The sequence below is a fragment of the Pogona vitticeps genome, chromosome 1 (assembly GCF_051106095.1).
Source record: "Pogona vitticeps strain Pit_001003342236 chromosome 1, PviZW2.1, whole genome shotgun sequence".
In the NCBI taxonomy this organism is placed as follows: Eukaryota; Metazoa; Chordata; class Lepidosauria; order Squamata; family Agamidae; genus Pogona; species Pogona vitticeps.
Genome location: NC_135783.1, coordinates 250,263,120 through 250,278,196, shown reverse-complemented (window position 1 = coordinate 250,278,196; position 15,077 = coordinate 250,263,120). Strand labels below are relative to the sequence as shown.

At 37.7% G+C, this 15,077-nt stretch overlaps 1 protein-coding gene across 5 annotated transcripts in view; it reads left to right on the top strand.

Moving 5' to 3' along the window:
- Positions 1-251: 251 nt before the first annotated feature.
- SIGIRR (single Ig and TIR domain containing) overlaps positions 252-15,077 on the top strand; it is a 58,621-nt gene continuing 43,795 nt past the window's right edge. Inside the window, exons 1-3 of one of the 5 annotated variants that reach the window (XM_020784080.3) lie at positions 343-407; positions 1,990-2,099; positions 6,393-6,501. In XM_020784080.3, the coding sequence (XP_020639739.3) occupies positions 6,402-6,501 (100 nt within the window). In that variant the 5' untranslated portion in view covers positions 343-407; positions 1,990-2,099; positions 6,393-6,401. Of the gene's footprint in view, positions 408-1,989; positions 2,100-6,121; positions 6,233-6,392; positions 6,502-15,077 lie in introns of those variants that run through there. The other 4 variants (XM_020784082.3, XM_020784083.3, XM_078383590.1 and 1 more) reach the window with 4 other exon arrangements.

Below are 15,077 nucleotides of genomic sequence, written 5' to 3'. Positions count from 1 at the left end.
ACAAACAAAACCCACCGCACTCAGGTGTGAGACTTAAGGGCAGTGCCGCCGGAGGGACGCATGCTGGGAAAAGTAGTCTTTTTATTTAAACAACTCTTCGGCGGTAGAGTCTCCCGCACTACATCACCCAGCATGGCCTATGAGGAAAGGTGTGAGGAAGGCCACGCCCTCTGGCCTACCTGAGCGCGGGGCAGGGTTCCTATGGCAACAGGCGAGGAGATTATGAAGGCTCCTCCCGGTAGCCTCAGCAACCAAGGCCATTGGCTTGGGGCTTGGTGACTAGGCGTACAGTATCTCCTTCCACGGAGCGCGGGGATTCCTTCCCGCTCCTTGAAATAGCCTGTCCTGTCTCGGGCCCAGTAAACGAGCCACAGCTACTTTTTAATTTATTTTTGGTAAGAGGAAAGGTAGGATACCATTCATGTGCTTTATAGGAGTGGGATAGAAATTAACTACGTCTAAAGAGAATTAGGGCCCTCCGGTCTTCCGTCCTTGGCCATTTCAAAGCAAGGTTTTAGCGAACCTTTTGATAACTGGGATTGTTGCCGTTGATAAAGGAGAGACAGTTCCCTTGTAGTTTAGTTTTACAGTACTACCAGTATTGTTCTGTCCCACCTGTTTAAGCTGGGAATCATGCTTGTGGAGGTGAGAGAAAACTCAACTATATCGGAATGATTAGTTTGACTAGTCCCACATTAGCCTCCACTGAAGTAAAATGAATAGTAATTTAGATTTTGTACAGACCTTAATTTAAAGAAGTCTTGGGATTCCTAAGCAGTTCCACTAGCTAACTCCTACCTAAGGCCTGTAGCACTCATGTTTAGTCTGAAATATACATGTTTAGGATCATAGTGTGACTTCTCATTGGAAAAAATGGGACTTTAAAAATACTTAACTGTGCTTGAATTGGCCTTAGTATTTTGTCATCTCTGTAAAAATTCTTAAAATGTGATTCCTGCTTTTATGTGCGATCAAGTTGTTTCCCATGAATTATTGAGTTCCAATAGATGGAAAACAGCCTTCTCAATTCAAATGATTACTAGGAGAGCATGTATGTATATATCACCCCATTAGTGCAAAACACTACTTTGGGTGGTCTACAACAATTGTTAAACAGTGCAGTGCTAAATAATAATTTAATACAAAATTAGGACAGTAATAAGAACGATCAGCTAAATATCTAATGCTTTACACAGAAGTTACCCTTTTAAAACTGGGTTTCAGTTTATTAACTTCAAAGTTAATTGGAATGAAGCAGAAATATTTGATAGGTGATTGATCACTGGGGAGACTGCTGAATTTTTTGGCTTGGTTTCTTGGGCAGCAATTTTCTGTGTAACTATTCTGGCTGATTGAAACCTGGAATAAAATATGATTTGTTGGTAAGATTATTCTCTAACTTCTTGATTACTATAGACCTTCCAGGCAAATTATAGCTGTACTTAAAAAAATTATAACAGTTAATTGAATTATGTATATCTGACATTCTCAAAGCTTTTGAGATTTCTGTGGTGTTATTGCTCTATTAAGTTTCTCCTTGTGTTATTGCTTATTGTTTTGTATGCTGTAGTGATGGACAGAACAGACAAAATATTTTCTGTAACTTTTGAGGAAGCATATTTTGTGAAGTCAGTGCGCTTAGGTTTCAGAGTATTTGGATTATCATAATCTTAATCACAATCTTTTTGTCTTTGACCCACCTTAACAAGTTACTGTGACTTGTATTCATATAAATATCCAGTACCCAATATACTGTACCGGTAATTATACTAAAGTTCATCCAACAACATTACACCATCGGAACAGTGGCTCTTCATTATGGCAAATGAAGTACAGTACTATCCCACGTAACTGGCTATCCTACTGCTCTCTTCCACCTTACCAGAGGGCCTCTGTGTGAATGTTTGCCCCTGTCTGGGAATCCCCACTTTTGTCCCTGAATCTGCTGAGTGGTATTACTAACAGTGATTTCCTCTTTCTGTCCTACAGTTTTTAATGTGATAAAACGGATTATGCAAGAATCAGAAAAGCCACAGGACAGAAGTAGGAAGCTTTAATGCCTGAAAATTGTCACCTCTTGGTGATATCTCCACCCTTCTGTAAGTAAAGCAATAGGATTTCACTTGAAGTTACAGCATGGCCCTTGCTCCCTGCAGCCACCTTACATATAGAAAATCATCAGTAACAAAATGATCAGAATAATGAGCAAAATAGCGTGTAACTTCCATGAGCAGAATAATGGTAATGACAACAGTTTGGGCTTTCAGTGATCCATAAGACTGCAAGTTACTTTTTCAGTCTTTGGAAAAGGGAAATTACACAGAGAGGGATGGAAACAAGAGCCCAGGGAGAGTGGGTAACTGGTGCACCCAGCACCATCCAAATCACTGAGTAGCAATCAGAGCAGCAACGTTGCCAGAAAAAGAAATGAAAGAAAACCTAGAAACTTTGCATGTGCCATTCAGAATTAGAATCTAGCTTTTTCTGGTAGCCTAATTTAGCTGCTGCAATTCAGTCACTCTTGAGCTGGCTTGGATCAAGAGTATTTTTGCCCCTTCCTGCAAATGAGGTTACTGAAGTCTGGTCTTGCATCCAGATTTCTAGAAACCAGTAGGATAAGATTTCATTTTGAGGGTTAACAAAGATAGCTCCCTAAGTAAAGCCTCCTGCTGACTGTTGCCCAATGTTTACTCAAGTAATCCTACCACATGCCAAGCAGCGTGGTGTCAACTAGAGATGGCTTTTCATGGTCTTGGACACGGCCCTTTTTCCTAGCCTGTTGTGAACTTTTGCCATTGGAGATGTTGATGATTCAACTTGAGAGTTTCTGTGTATGAGCTGTGCTTGCAACAAAAGAATATTTTCAGAGGCTATTAATAAGTTTAATATCTTTTTCACTGTTACATTGAATGAGAATAACAAGTATAGCAGTAGTGGTGCTCCATGCAAGAAAAAAACATGGTAAGAGGTAGAGGGAATGTGATACCTCTGTTATATCTTCACAGCAAAATCCTGAGGACGTTTTGCTGGTGTGCCAACTGTCTGTGTGAGCAAAAGTCTGGATAGGTGTAGGGTAGAGGAGGATGTTTATTCTCTACAGACTCATCCACATGTTAGGAGACTAGTGGACCTCTCAGCATGCACAGTTGGAATGTTGTAACCACAAGTCATAATCAGTATTCATGAGATAATATATACTGTAGATGGTAAATTTGTTGAAATTACTATCTAAATGTTAAATAACAGTAACTGAAAAATGAATACTGCTAAAATCCTGTTGGCATAACTTATAACATGTATACACCAGCAACAGCTGTGATTTTTGGGGAATTAAACATTTTTACTTCTAGAGTTCCCAAGGTGCTTATGTAATCATTTCCATTGTTGGGAAGACCTTGGGAACCACAGAATGGGAGGAGAAAGTCTTTATTGCCACCTACAACCCAAGTGTTGCTGACTTTCAGTAGTTAAAAACTTCCACTTTTCATCTTGTCATACTCAGTGGCTTCCTAGTGGTTAAAGTGATTACATAGGAGCCTCAAGATCTTCAGGAGAGAATTAGGAAAAGTTTAATAATGCTGCTGCTGTTGTCATTATCAGCCTTATACAACATTCAGCATTCTATCAGAATATTATGCCTCTGGTAGTATCTTGTTTTATTTTCTAATTAGTTTTACTTATACTTTATTTGCTCTTGTTTTTTTTTATTATGTTGTAAATTGCCCAGAATAGTATTTGCATTAACAAGACAGTATACAAATTAAATAAATAATTTACAGCAACAGCATTTCAGCTATTAGGTGCCAAGGCCAGTACTTCAAAGCGTTTTCCCAGGGCACCCACAATTGTACTAGTTGTGTAGTGATACAGTTCAGCATTGCCACAGACTACCATCTCCAGAACAGATTTCTGGAACACAGGAAGAAGAATAGGCAGTGCACTGGATGAAAACCAGATTGTTATTTAGCTCCCATCTGGAGTGCAGTAGCTCTGTGCACCACTTTCAAGGTAGGCTGACCTATCAGGTTGAAACGTGCAAGAGAGCACATTTCTAGGTATTTGGATATGATGATGATGAATGCCACTATGGGCTTGCTATCTGGACATTTCATCTTAAGTTCCCAAACATCTTGAACCTTCTTTGTTTCTAGGGATAAGCATTTCACGTAGAGTCACACAGTCCCTTCCTCTGCAAATGCTTGCTCTTCATGTGGACAATGTGCTTCAGGAGTGCTAAATATCATTTGAAGGGCTTTGTTGATTTGTTTAAGAATAAAAAAAAGTTGCCAGATGGATGATTAAAATGAGATCGAAGGATCAGATTATAGTTAAACTTCAGACTAATAAATCATCATGGTATAATTATATCAAGTTAGATGAACTAATGAATGGTTGAGGACGAATGGCAAATGTAGAGAATGAACTATGAACAATTTCTATAATCACATGAAGACATGCAGAAGGATGTTTTGAGGAAGGTAGTAGTAAGTAGAATTTATAACCTAATTTTGGATCAGGAGGAAAATGAGACTGAAATAGAAGGATTGAAATCAATTTGGGAACATGATTTAAAGTCAAAAATCAGGAAGATAAGAATGTTGAGATTAATGTCGGTAAGAATAAAGGAGAATTTTTTAAAAATTAGTTTAAGGTGGTACATGACTCTGGTGAAATTGAACATAATAAATTCAGACTATTCTAAGGCCTGTTGGAAATGTGATGAAGAAATTGGCAGGTATTATATGTGGTGGAAGTGAAATTGATTCAGAAATTTTGGAAATTGATTTTTAAGGAAATATGAGATTAAATTCAATATCTAATTTCTAATTTAATACCATGTTTGTCTTTCCAGTATCTAGCTATTAATATTCTAGCACTTGTCATAAAATTAGAATTCAATTCCTTTGAGCAATAATCAAGTTCTATCTTATCAGAAGTTGACAGCAAAGCAATTTTCCAAATATAAGATATTGAATTTAACTCTAAAATTGCTTTGCTGTCAACTTCTGATAAGACAGAACTTGATTATTGCTCAAAGGAATTGATTTCTAATTTTATGACAAGTGCTAGAATATTAATAGCTAGATACTGGAAAGACAAACATGGTATTAAATTAGAAAATTGGTATAACGAAGTATGGGACATTGCATTAAATGACAAATTGACTACTGACCTTGAAGAGAGGGGAAATAAGTTTAAATGTTTTTATTCTATTTGGGGTAGATTTATTGAATTTGTATTAGTGAAAGGAAAGGGGGAAAGCCTTCAAGCAAAAATCAATACAATTTTGGAAAGGAGGCTCGTAATAAAAGAATTGCTCCAAAGGGTCCCGTGGGTTTGGGGGTGCACTGTGTTTTAGATTGTTTAGATTGTTTTGGAAAAATATATTTGAACAAAAAGGAGTGCTAAATATCTTTCAGTGCACGTATATATTAAGATGGTACTGTAGTTCTAATAAGATAGCGATTTTGAACGGAGATCAGGGGAGTTTAATGGCTATTCAAGATGAATCATCATTTGAACTTCTATAATCCTCTCTGCTACCAGAGACCTTTGCCTTTCCTTTATGGCTTTTCTTCTACCACCTGTCCTTTAGCCCCTCCCCCCTTGATTGTGAGAGTTCTATCTCACAGCAAGTGTGCTTTATGATGCATTAAAGAAAATACTTGTCTTAAAGTTTGGAAAGACCTCAGCCTATAATATTGCTGTTACCTTCAATATACAGTTTATATGTATACTGTTATAGCTGTGTAGGTTTGGTCTGGTATTGCAATCTCACATTTCCTCCTATGTGAAAGCAAGTATATAAGTTGGATTTTCTTTGTTTCCTCCTGGGGTTTAAATTGTTTATTTACTCAGTTATATATATATTTTTATGGTAGCAGCTTCAGAACAGCCTTTGCTAGCTGGCTTAGTGCCACAGTGCCGCAGTCCTCCCAGCTACAATGCTCTTGAGCAACCTGCCTCCAAGCTAATCTTCCCTGAGCAAAATCTTGATTGACTGTTCTGTGGCAACAGGTTGGGAGGGTTTTGTTTCCCTTTTTTTTGAGTGTCGAAGTTTCATTTTGCCATTGTTTGCAGATAGATGAGTAGGAGGAGCAATGATAAGCAGGTGGGAGGAACCAGCTCTCCCAAGTGCAGGCCTGGAAGATTGTGATTGGGGCTTGGGATGGGAGGTATAAAAAAAGACTTGGAGTGAGGGAAAAAAGGTGGAGAGGGAAATACTTAACAGGTAAAGCCGGTCTTGGACAGTCATGTGATTACCTGGTTATGATAAGGGAGTAGAGAACAGGGAATACAAACCGTCTCAAGATTTGAAGGTGTTTTTCTGTATTCAGAAGTCTGGCAGGGTAATAAATACTTCTCTCTGTTCTCTGTTTTTTAATTTGCAGGATGCCGCAATGACTGTGAAATTGTTCATTATTCTGTTTGTGTTGTCTTTGCCCTTGGTCTTCTGTTTTGCCACAGAGACTGAGCTAGGAAAGCCAGCAGTTTCACAAGGTGAGATTCTAGAAAAGAAGGGGTGTTATACTATTGGAAGATAGGAGTGTTTGTGTTTCATGAGCAGCCACTAATTAGTAGTCCTTACCCATAAATTCATACAGCCTGAGGCATATTTCCCTTTTTCTGTGTCTTTATTGCTTGATCTGATCTCCTTTGCAATGCCTGTTGCTTAAGTGTCTTCCCCGTGTGAGGATCACGGACATTCCTCTTTAGAAGCAGTTATGGGGAAAATTTGAAATGGGGGATATTTGAAATATTGATCTGGCAGGCCTAATTCTGTCCTTATTTCAGGCAGTGTGACCCTGTTATCTTCTCTGGCTCTTGCTTCCTAATTTGAGCTTTTTTATTGTTATTATCCTTTGGATAGTGAGATATTTACAAGTGTGCACATGGGGGTGAACTTCATATTTATCACCTGCTGCCTAAATGATTTTTCTCCACTTGTTCTTGAAGCCTATTTTTAATTTAACATTCCATGGGAAAACGCTGCAATCTTCCTCTGGCGTTTAGATCAGTTTATTGATGTTTTATATGCCAGAAGGTTGTCTCATAAAGTCTTTTTAGAGACCACTTTCTTGCTTTTCTAATTTACCGAGGAGTGTGAGGTGCTTTAGAAGGTTGCCAGAAGGTCATTAGGATAATTCTGCTCTGCACAGTCCTGTTTTGCTGTTTTCTATCCATGTAACCACCCAGAAAACAAACAGGGCCTTTGGCATAGAAATAGGGATGTCTCTTCTGGGTGCAGAAAGTGCAGGGAAATTACAATCCTTTGCATTCCAGCAGGTGTCTTAGTACAGCAGCACAGTCAGTTGGCTGGCCAGATTCCACATCAGTGCGCTAACCAGCTATGTTTTTACATATGTTGTGCTTACATGTTTTTCTGTTTTGGAGTTATATTGCTCTTGGCTTCCTGGAACATCTTGTTATAAACTTGGACAACAGCATTACAAATATTTTAAATATATGCCACAAAATACAAAGGGGGCGCTTTAGTAGGCACTACAGTATCAATGCAACCTCACTTCCAGACTTTATGTTAGTTACCTTCTTATTTGCTGAACTCAGGATCAGGTGTCAATGTTGGGGGGCTGGCAACCATAGTGGCCCTCTTTCTCCAATCTAGATGTACCACGAACTCTTAATATCAGTGCTAACCTTCCAGTTGCTAATCACTGATAAGCCAACTTTAATATGTAGGATAGAAGCATTGCATTTGTGATCGAACTGGGACTTCTACTGCCAACTCTTAACTTAAAATACAGACATCTGCCAAACTAAGAGTATGAAAATAGTTTGGCTAGTTTAGGAAGCAAAGGCCTCCAACAAGATCTTTATTTTCTGAGTCTTTCCCTTCCAGTGTGGTTGGGAAAGTGGTCAGGTGTTAGCTAACTAAAAAGATTATCTTGAATTCCTTTTGAACTCAATGTGCTATCTGGAAAACATTTCATATACAAATAGAAGTTTTTAGATCAGGCAATGAAATCCTTCTTGCCCCCAATTATATTGCTAAAATGGAATAAATAGGATGGTGTAACCAGGAGTTGGTTTTTCTGTTGAAGAACTGAGTTCAGGTTACTTCTGGTGCTAAGAACAAATCCCTGCATTGAGAATTAAAAGTGTATGTATTTTGAATGAGGTGGATCTTAGGATTTTACTGGGTGAAGAAATAAACTATGTCTGCCTACCCATGCTTTAGGCTAGTAAAGCTGTTGAACTCTGGGTTCCGGGAGAATAAATGAAAGACAGAATGCAGTTGAAGTGTCTTTCAATTTCATTTGATTTCTAATGCAATGTTTCCTCCAGCAATAGAAGCAGAGTATTCTACGTATTCCCAATGGATTGAATAGCAGCCTTGCTACCAGCCTGCTTTCTTGCTTTTTTTCTTTCTTTCTCCTGGCATTCTGGAATGTTGCAATATGATCTTTGAGAGAATTTCCTGTATGTTCCAGACTTTTGCCAGTTTTCCATGTGCCTGATGCCCCACATCTGCAGTTGCTGATGGAATGTATGTTTGTGTCATCTCATGCGATACTATGCATATTTGTGGATACAGCTGCTCCATAGTGACTGAATAACTTATCTTATGGTAGCTGTGTGTAATTTGGCAATGGCCACTATAAAGTCATTCATTCTCTATTTTTGATCTTGATTTTGAGAACTTACTTTAATTATGTATTTCATATTTGTATTATTTTATTGCTGACTGGATGGCTCAGTGGTTTAGGTGTCTGGCTGCAGAACCAGAGATTGGGAGTTTGAATCCCCATTGTTCCTCCTATTAGTTGATGCAGCCTGTGTTGCATTGGGCCAGCTTCACGGTCCCAGGCTGCCCCCAGAAGAAGGAAATGACAAACCACTTCTTTGTGTTCTTGACCTTGAAAACCGTAGAAAGGGTCACCATAAGTCTGAATCAACTTGATGGCACACAATACATACATATTATTTTATTAAGTAATTGTTTTTATTAGAACTTTGTGTGAACAGTTGTGGAAAAGAAAGTGGGGAGGGGGAGAGCGAGAGATTTATTGCAAAGTTGTAATCAGGCACTTTTAATTAATTAACCCCTAGTCACTGAGTTAGCTGGGAGGAAGTATTTTTCAGTGGAAGACGTGGGTTTGGGTTAACAATTGGCATATCTTTGCAGTAGTTACTTATAAGAAACATAGTTACCTTAACTAATTACTTCTAAGGTAATGTGTAATTATGAAGTAGTTACAAAATAATGTAACAAGAAGTAACACTGTTGCTCTTAGCTATAAATAATATTTTAGCTACTTTCAAAAGTTACATTTGATGACATTTTGACAGCAGTCTTGACAACCATTTTTCAGGTTTTTCACTATTTTCTTTCCAGTCCTAAATGACACGAAAAGTCTTAAAGACAAATGGTCTTTTGGTTTTTATAAATATTTGCAAGATGCATATCAGATCTGGCCACTAGAAGGAATCACATAGCATTTTCCTGTGTTTTCCCTGGCTTGCTGGCAATAGCAATGTAACTTGTTAACTGATCATAACACAATAAATTAGTTTAGAGGAACAATCAATGCACCATAATGACAATTTGTTACCCATAATGACAATTTGTTACCAAAGCAACCCAGTGAATGGCTTTTAAGAAATAGCATTCCAGTCTCTGACTATTGGGCATGTTGTATGGGTTATAAGAATTGTAGTCCAACAATAAAAAAGGCACTAGATTGGAGAAAGCTGCCTGCCTAGAATACTATAAATAAGCTAATAGTGTCTGACATTGTAATGCAGACAGAGCAACATAGATTTTGTTATGGCTGTTAAAGTTATGTTTTTAATAATCTGTATGATCCAATATAGTTTATATCTTGCTCATGGGAAGGCATATGCAGAATGTGGGTAAATTCAGATGGATGTTTAGGAAACATTTGGATAACTTTCTGAAGAGGCCATTTTTAAAATTTCCTTGTTCTTGGTCAGAATAGTAATGTTTTAAGTTTAACACATTCCCAGTCAGGCATATGATTATATAATTGTGACTATTTTAGGTGACTGTACACCTGGCCTCAGTGCTCAATAGAGGCACATGCTGTGAAGCATGCACGTCCTATGACAATTTGAAGATTAATTCTCCCACTAACATTGCAGTGTGGATGAAAAGACATGCCTCACTTTAGGTCTGAATTTCCACAGCAATGTACATGTGTCTGTAGGTTAAGGATGGGCAAAATGTGGACTTCCAGACGATGTTAGACCTGCAACTCCCCATATTTGTCCCATTTCTTATTCTACACAGAGTTGATAGGAGTTGCATTTGAGCAGCTTCTGAAAGACCAGTTTGTCATACCTGATTTATGTGTGCTCTCTCTGTATGTATGTGTATATATATAGTGCTGTCACACAGAGAGAGAGACACACACATACACATATATGTATTGCTGTCCAAAACAGTTGTAGATCCCTTCTTGGCGGAGGGCACAATTCAGAAAAAATTAGTGTGTTTCATGGAAAATACATGTTTTCTCCCCTTGCTTTCTTTGGGATTTAAAGCAAGAGTAGTGTGAACCTAACAGGTTTATCTGTTAAGGCATATATTTACTGCGGTAGTGAGAAGTAGAAAAAACACTATTTTAACCATTCTATGGCAGACTTTGGCGCTTTTCCTGAACATTTTGGGGGAAATAAATTTAAACCTGTAACTCTGTAGCAATTTTTTTTGCATAGCAGCCTTCTGTTCTTGTGAAACTTTCACACCTCTTGAGTGCATATGATTGGTCTTATCTCTGTATGTCCAACAGCAACTTTAACAAAAGACAAGGTGCAGCACACTACCTTCTCATGCCTATTGGTCTGGCTTTTTAAAATATAGGATAACACCTAAACAAGTGTTGCGTATCCATGGCAAGTAGTATAAAAAGTTCTGTGCCTGCTGTCCAAGAGAATACATGATTCGATGTTGTCTGACTCTGACCTTTAAAAATAATAGTTCCCTTCATTTTCTGTCTCATAAGAAACCGCTTATCAGGGGAACTGTGATTTTCCATTTAGCCCTGTTCATAAATTCTTTGAGAGGCTTGGTTCTGTAATTGCAAGATACTTCTGAAAGGCCTAGGCTATTAACACACCCAACAAACTGATGTCCAGAGTGACATATTCCAGGAATGTCAAAATTACAGGTCATTTGGAAACTGAGACACACCTTATCTCTCTGCCCTTCCCTATCAGAATGGATTTGTGTCTGCTATAAACCTGGGAAAATTTCTGACAATGTAAATGCAGTATCTTCCCTGATTTCAAAGTTGTAGCTGTGTTAGTCTGTGCAAGCATTTCAACAAGAACACAAGCAACCCCTCCAAAAAACAAACCCCATGTGGCACCTTAAAGAGTATCTAGTATATTTTAATGTAAGCTTTTGTGGAACATTGTACACTTCTTTGAACATATGAGTTAGAATACTGTACAATATATTTTAAGAGTAAAGACTCCCTTGAGAGTAAAAGAGAATATTTCAAATACATTCTAAAAATGTAACACCTATTTGCCTAATAATTTGGGCACACTAAAACAGCAAAAGACAGATAATATATATTTTACAGTATTGGAAGTTTTAAATTGTAGAGTAGTTTCATCAAATCTAGACGGGTGGGGTAAAAGCTGGAAAAAATAAAATAAATTATAAAAATAAATAAAATAACAGTCATTTCTAAGCATATTTAAGACAGAAAAAAACATTTGTAAGCAGACTCACTCATTCTAGCTATTCGAAGTGAAACCCATTGTTTACTCTCTGGAACCGCTTCTTTATCTATCTCCATATATAAGATGTATCTTGTAGCTGCTGCTTCTTCTGATTCTTCATATGGGAGTGTGAGAAAGGTTTTTTATACTTTAAGTCAGTGGTCCCCAACCTATTCCCAACCACAGAAAGGGGGGGCATGGCATGCTCACAGGGGGTGGTGCGTCTGCAGGGGAGTGGAGCGCACATGTGCACCGGGGCATTCGCAGGGGAGCAGCAGATCTGTGTCCACGGCCAGGTCCTGCCTAGGCCACAGACCACTGCCGGGTTGCGGACCGGGGGGTTGGGAATCCCTGCTTTAAGTTATTGTTTATCTAATCTGCTATGTGGCAGTGACCGTCACTTAAAAGTGACAATTTGTTGTCAATTAGCAGTGCCTTTGCTTACATTAACTGCTAAATAGCAACAAGCTCCATTTGTTAGCAGGGAAATAAACATTCATATGCCACACATCTACTTACAAGTGGTTAATTGCCTGTTTTTACACCAGTTACCCATCAGATATCAGTCTTTACTATTTTTATATTTCTTATGTATACATTGGGTAGTAAAATGAAATAGGCAGTTGTCAAATAAATATTGTTCTTTAAATGACTGTTTGCTAGACCGGTTCATTTTTTGAAACTCTTGTAGTAAACAATATCTTCATGCCCCAAGTTTAAAAGTTCTTTTAGGGCAGTTTTAGGGCAATTTCCTAACTCACCCTCCCCCATAATTGTTCTAATACTTTTAATCAGACAAGGTATCAAACCTTGACAACTTCTTCCCTCATTTCCTTAGTAGAGGCAAACCTTATCTGAGGTTTAAAAGGGGGGGGGAACAGCCAGCATTTTTCTTTTATGATTTATACTTACTCCTCCCTGCAATATTAGATTCCATGATCAAACTGTATTTTATTCTTTATATAGAAGAAATGGAAGCAATTGCCTGCTGATTTAGAGAAAATGGCAAATCATGTTGCACCCTCAAAGCAGAGATTAGCAACTAATGGTGCTCCAGACATGGTTGTATTGGAACTTGAATTATTCCTCACTATTTCACCTTCTACCTAGGAATCATGGGGGCTGTAAGTTGTTTACAAATGGAGGGCTCCAACTTACTTGCTTCCACCTTAAGTTGAAAAGGAAAGGAGTTGCTTTGTGAAATAAACCTTTGGCATACCTGGTACAGCAACAAGATTTGGGATGTGATCAGTTGACAGGATCATTTCTTTTTTAAAAATTATTTTCATATTAGGGTAGGGAACAGAGGGGAAACAATGAGGATAAGGATAGAAGGGGAGTGAGATTGAAAAGGTACTTACAAACAATTAATATAGTTTCCGCATAGTATACGATCAATTCAAATTATATTTTGAATAAGTTACACAATCCATTCCAGACATACTTGATATTAATCTAATCATTGACTAGATGACTGACTATTTTTTATATTATCTGTTACTCTTTCTATTTTGGAACCATACATATAATTTTTCCTAAAATTTCTGGTGGTTCTTTTTCCTTGTTTCATCTAGCCATTCTGATAATTTGTCCACTTCTGCAGTTTCAAAAGTTTTGGCTATCAGTTCCTCTATTTGCCGTATTTCAGGCTTTTTCCAGTGTTTTGCAAAAACTAACCTTGCGGCTGTTATAATATGAATCCCTCAGTATGTTTTTGCAAGGTCCATTGAGTCCAGCAAAATATTTAATAAAACTAATTCAAGTTTCATCGGAACTGGGCTTTCAAGAACCTCTTGTAAGAACAGCTTCACTTTGTTCTAGTATCTTTGTGCTTTTTAACAAATCCACCACATGTGATAGAATTATCCTTCCTTTTGTTCACACTTCCAACATAAATTTGATATTTGGGCATTCATTTTGGCTAATATACCTCCTGTAAAACATTTTGTAAATATTCTCTTTAAATGCAACAGATTTACAGTCATGGGCAAAAAATGGCACCCTTGCAATTCTGTCAGAAAATGCAACCCTTCTCTCGGAAAATTGTTGCAGTTGCAAATGTTTTCATACTCACATGTTCATTTCTTTGGTTTGCATTGGAACAACACACACAAACACACACAAAACCAGAGAGGAAAAGTTAAATTTGATACAATCGCACACAGAAACCCAAAATCTTTTGGCCATGACTGTAGTTAATTTTATATTTGTTTTCCATATTCATTCCCATTGCTCTAAATCTATATTGTGTCCAACATTCTGTGCCCACTTAATCATACATGATTTCATTACTTCCTCCTGTGTATCAAAGTCTAACAAAAGATTATACAATAGCTTGATATGTTTCCCCTCTGTCTCTAGAAAGATTCTATCAAAGGGTGTATTTTCTAAATAGAAGATTTGCTGTTTATCTTTAGCAAATCCTGATGATAGCTGAGTCCATTTCAGTTTCTTGATTCACTAATTCTTGTTGGGTTTTGAGAGAGAGCCATCAGAGTTTGAGATTTCACTGTATTTTACTATTTTCTTATTTTCTCTCAGGTTTGGGGGGGCAAACACCTCAATTGGTGTCACCCAGTGTGGAATTTTCCTGTACATCTGGTTCTTTACTTTATTTCATGACCATAAAAGTGCTTTCCTCAGTGTATGGTTGTTGAACTGCTTAAAATCCTCTGTTCTACTGTACCACAGGAATGCGTGTCAACCCCATTTCAGATCACATCCTTCTAATTTCAATAGCCTTGTATTTCCCAACGTTATCCACTCTTTAATCCATACCAATGCAAATGCTCTATAATACAACAGCCAATCTGGAAGTCCCATTCCTCCTCTTGATTTCAGGTCTTGCAGAAATTTTAGCTCTGATTCTCATTTTTTCCCCTTGCCATATGAATTTAGAGATATATTTTTCCAGGTCTTTAAACATTGTTTGTTTTAAAGTAATCGGGATTGTTTGAAAAAGAAATAACATTTTGGGCAAGATATTCATTTTAATTTTTGCTATTCTACCCATCGTTGACAGTTGTAAATTTGCCCATCTGGAAGGATCTTTCCTGTTTTCATCTATCAGTTTCAGCTAGTTGCCCTTCAGAAGGGTACTTAATATTTTACTTTTCTTCCCTCCTGAAAATTTGTGATTTGTAGTAGTTCATCTGTCTCCTGTTTTTGTGCGTTTTTGGTTAAGATTTTAGTTTTCTTGTGGTTTATTTTAGACCAGATGGCAGGAACATTTCTGATCACACTGGAAAGAATCACTTTGGAGGGAACAGTCTTCCTGAAAGTGACCCTTCTATCTGTCAGGAAATTCCTGGCCCCCAAAAGAGGTAGCCCTTCAGCTGAACCCAAAAGGTTGGGGTGCAGTA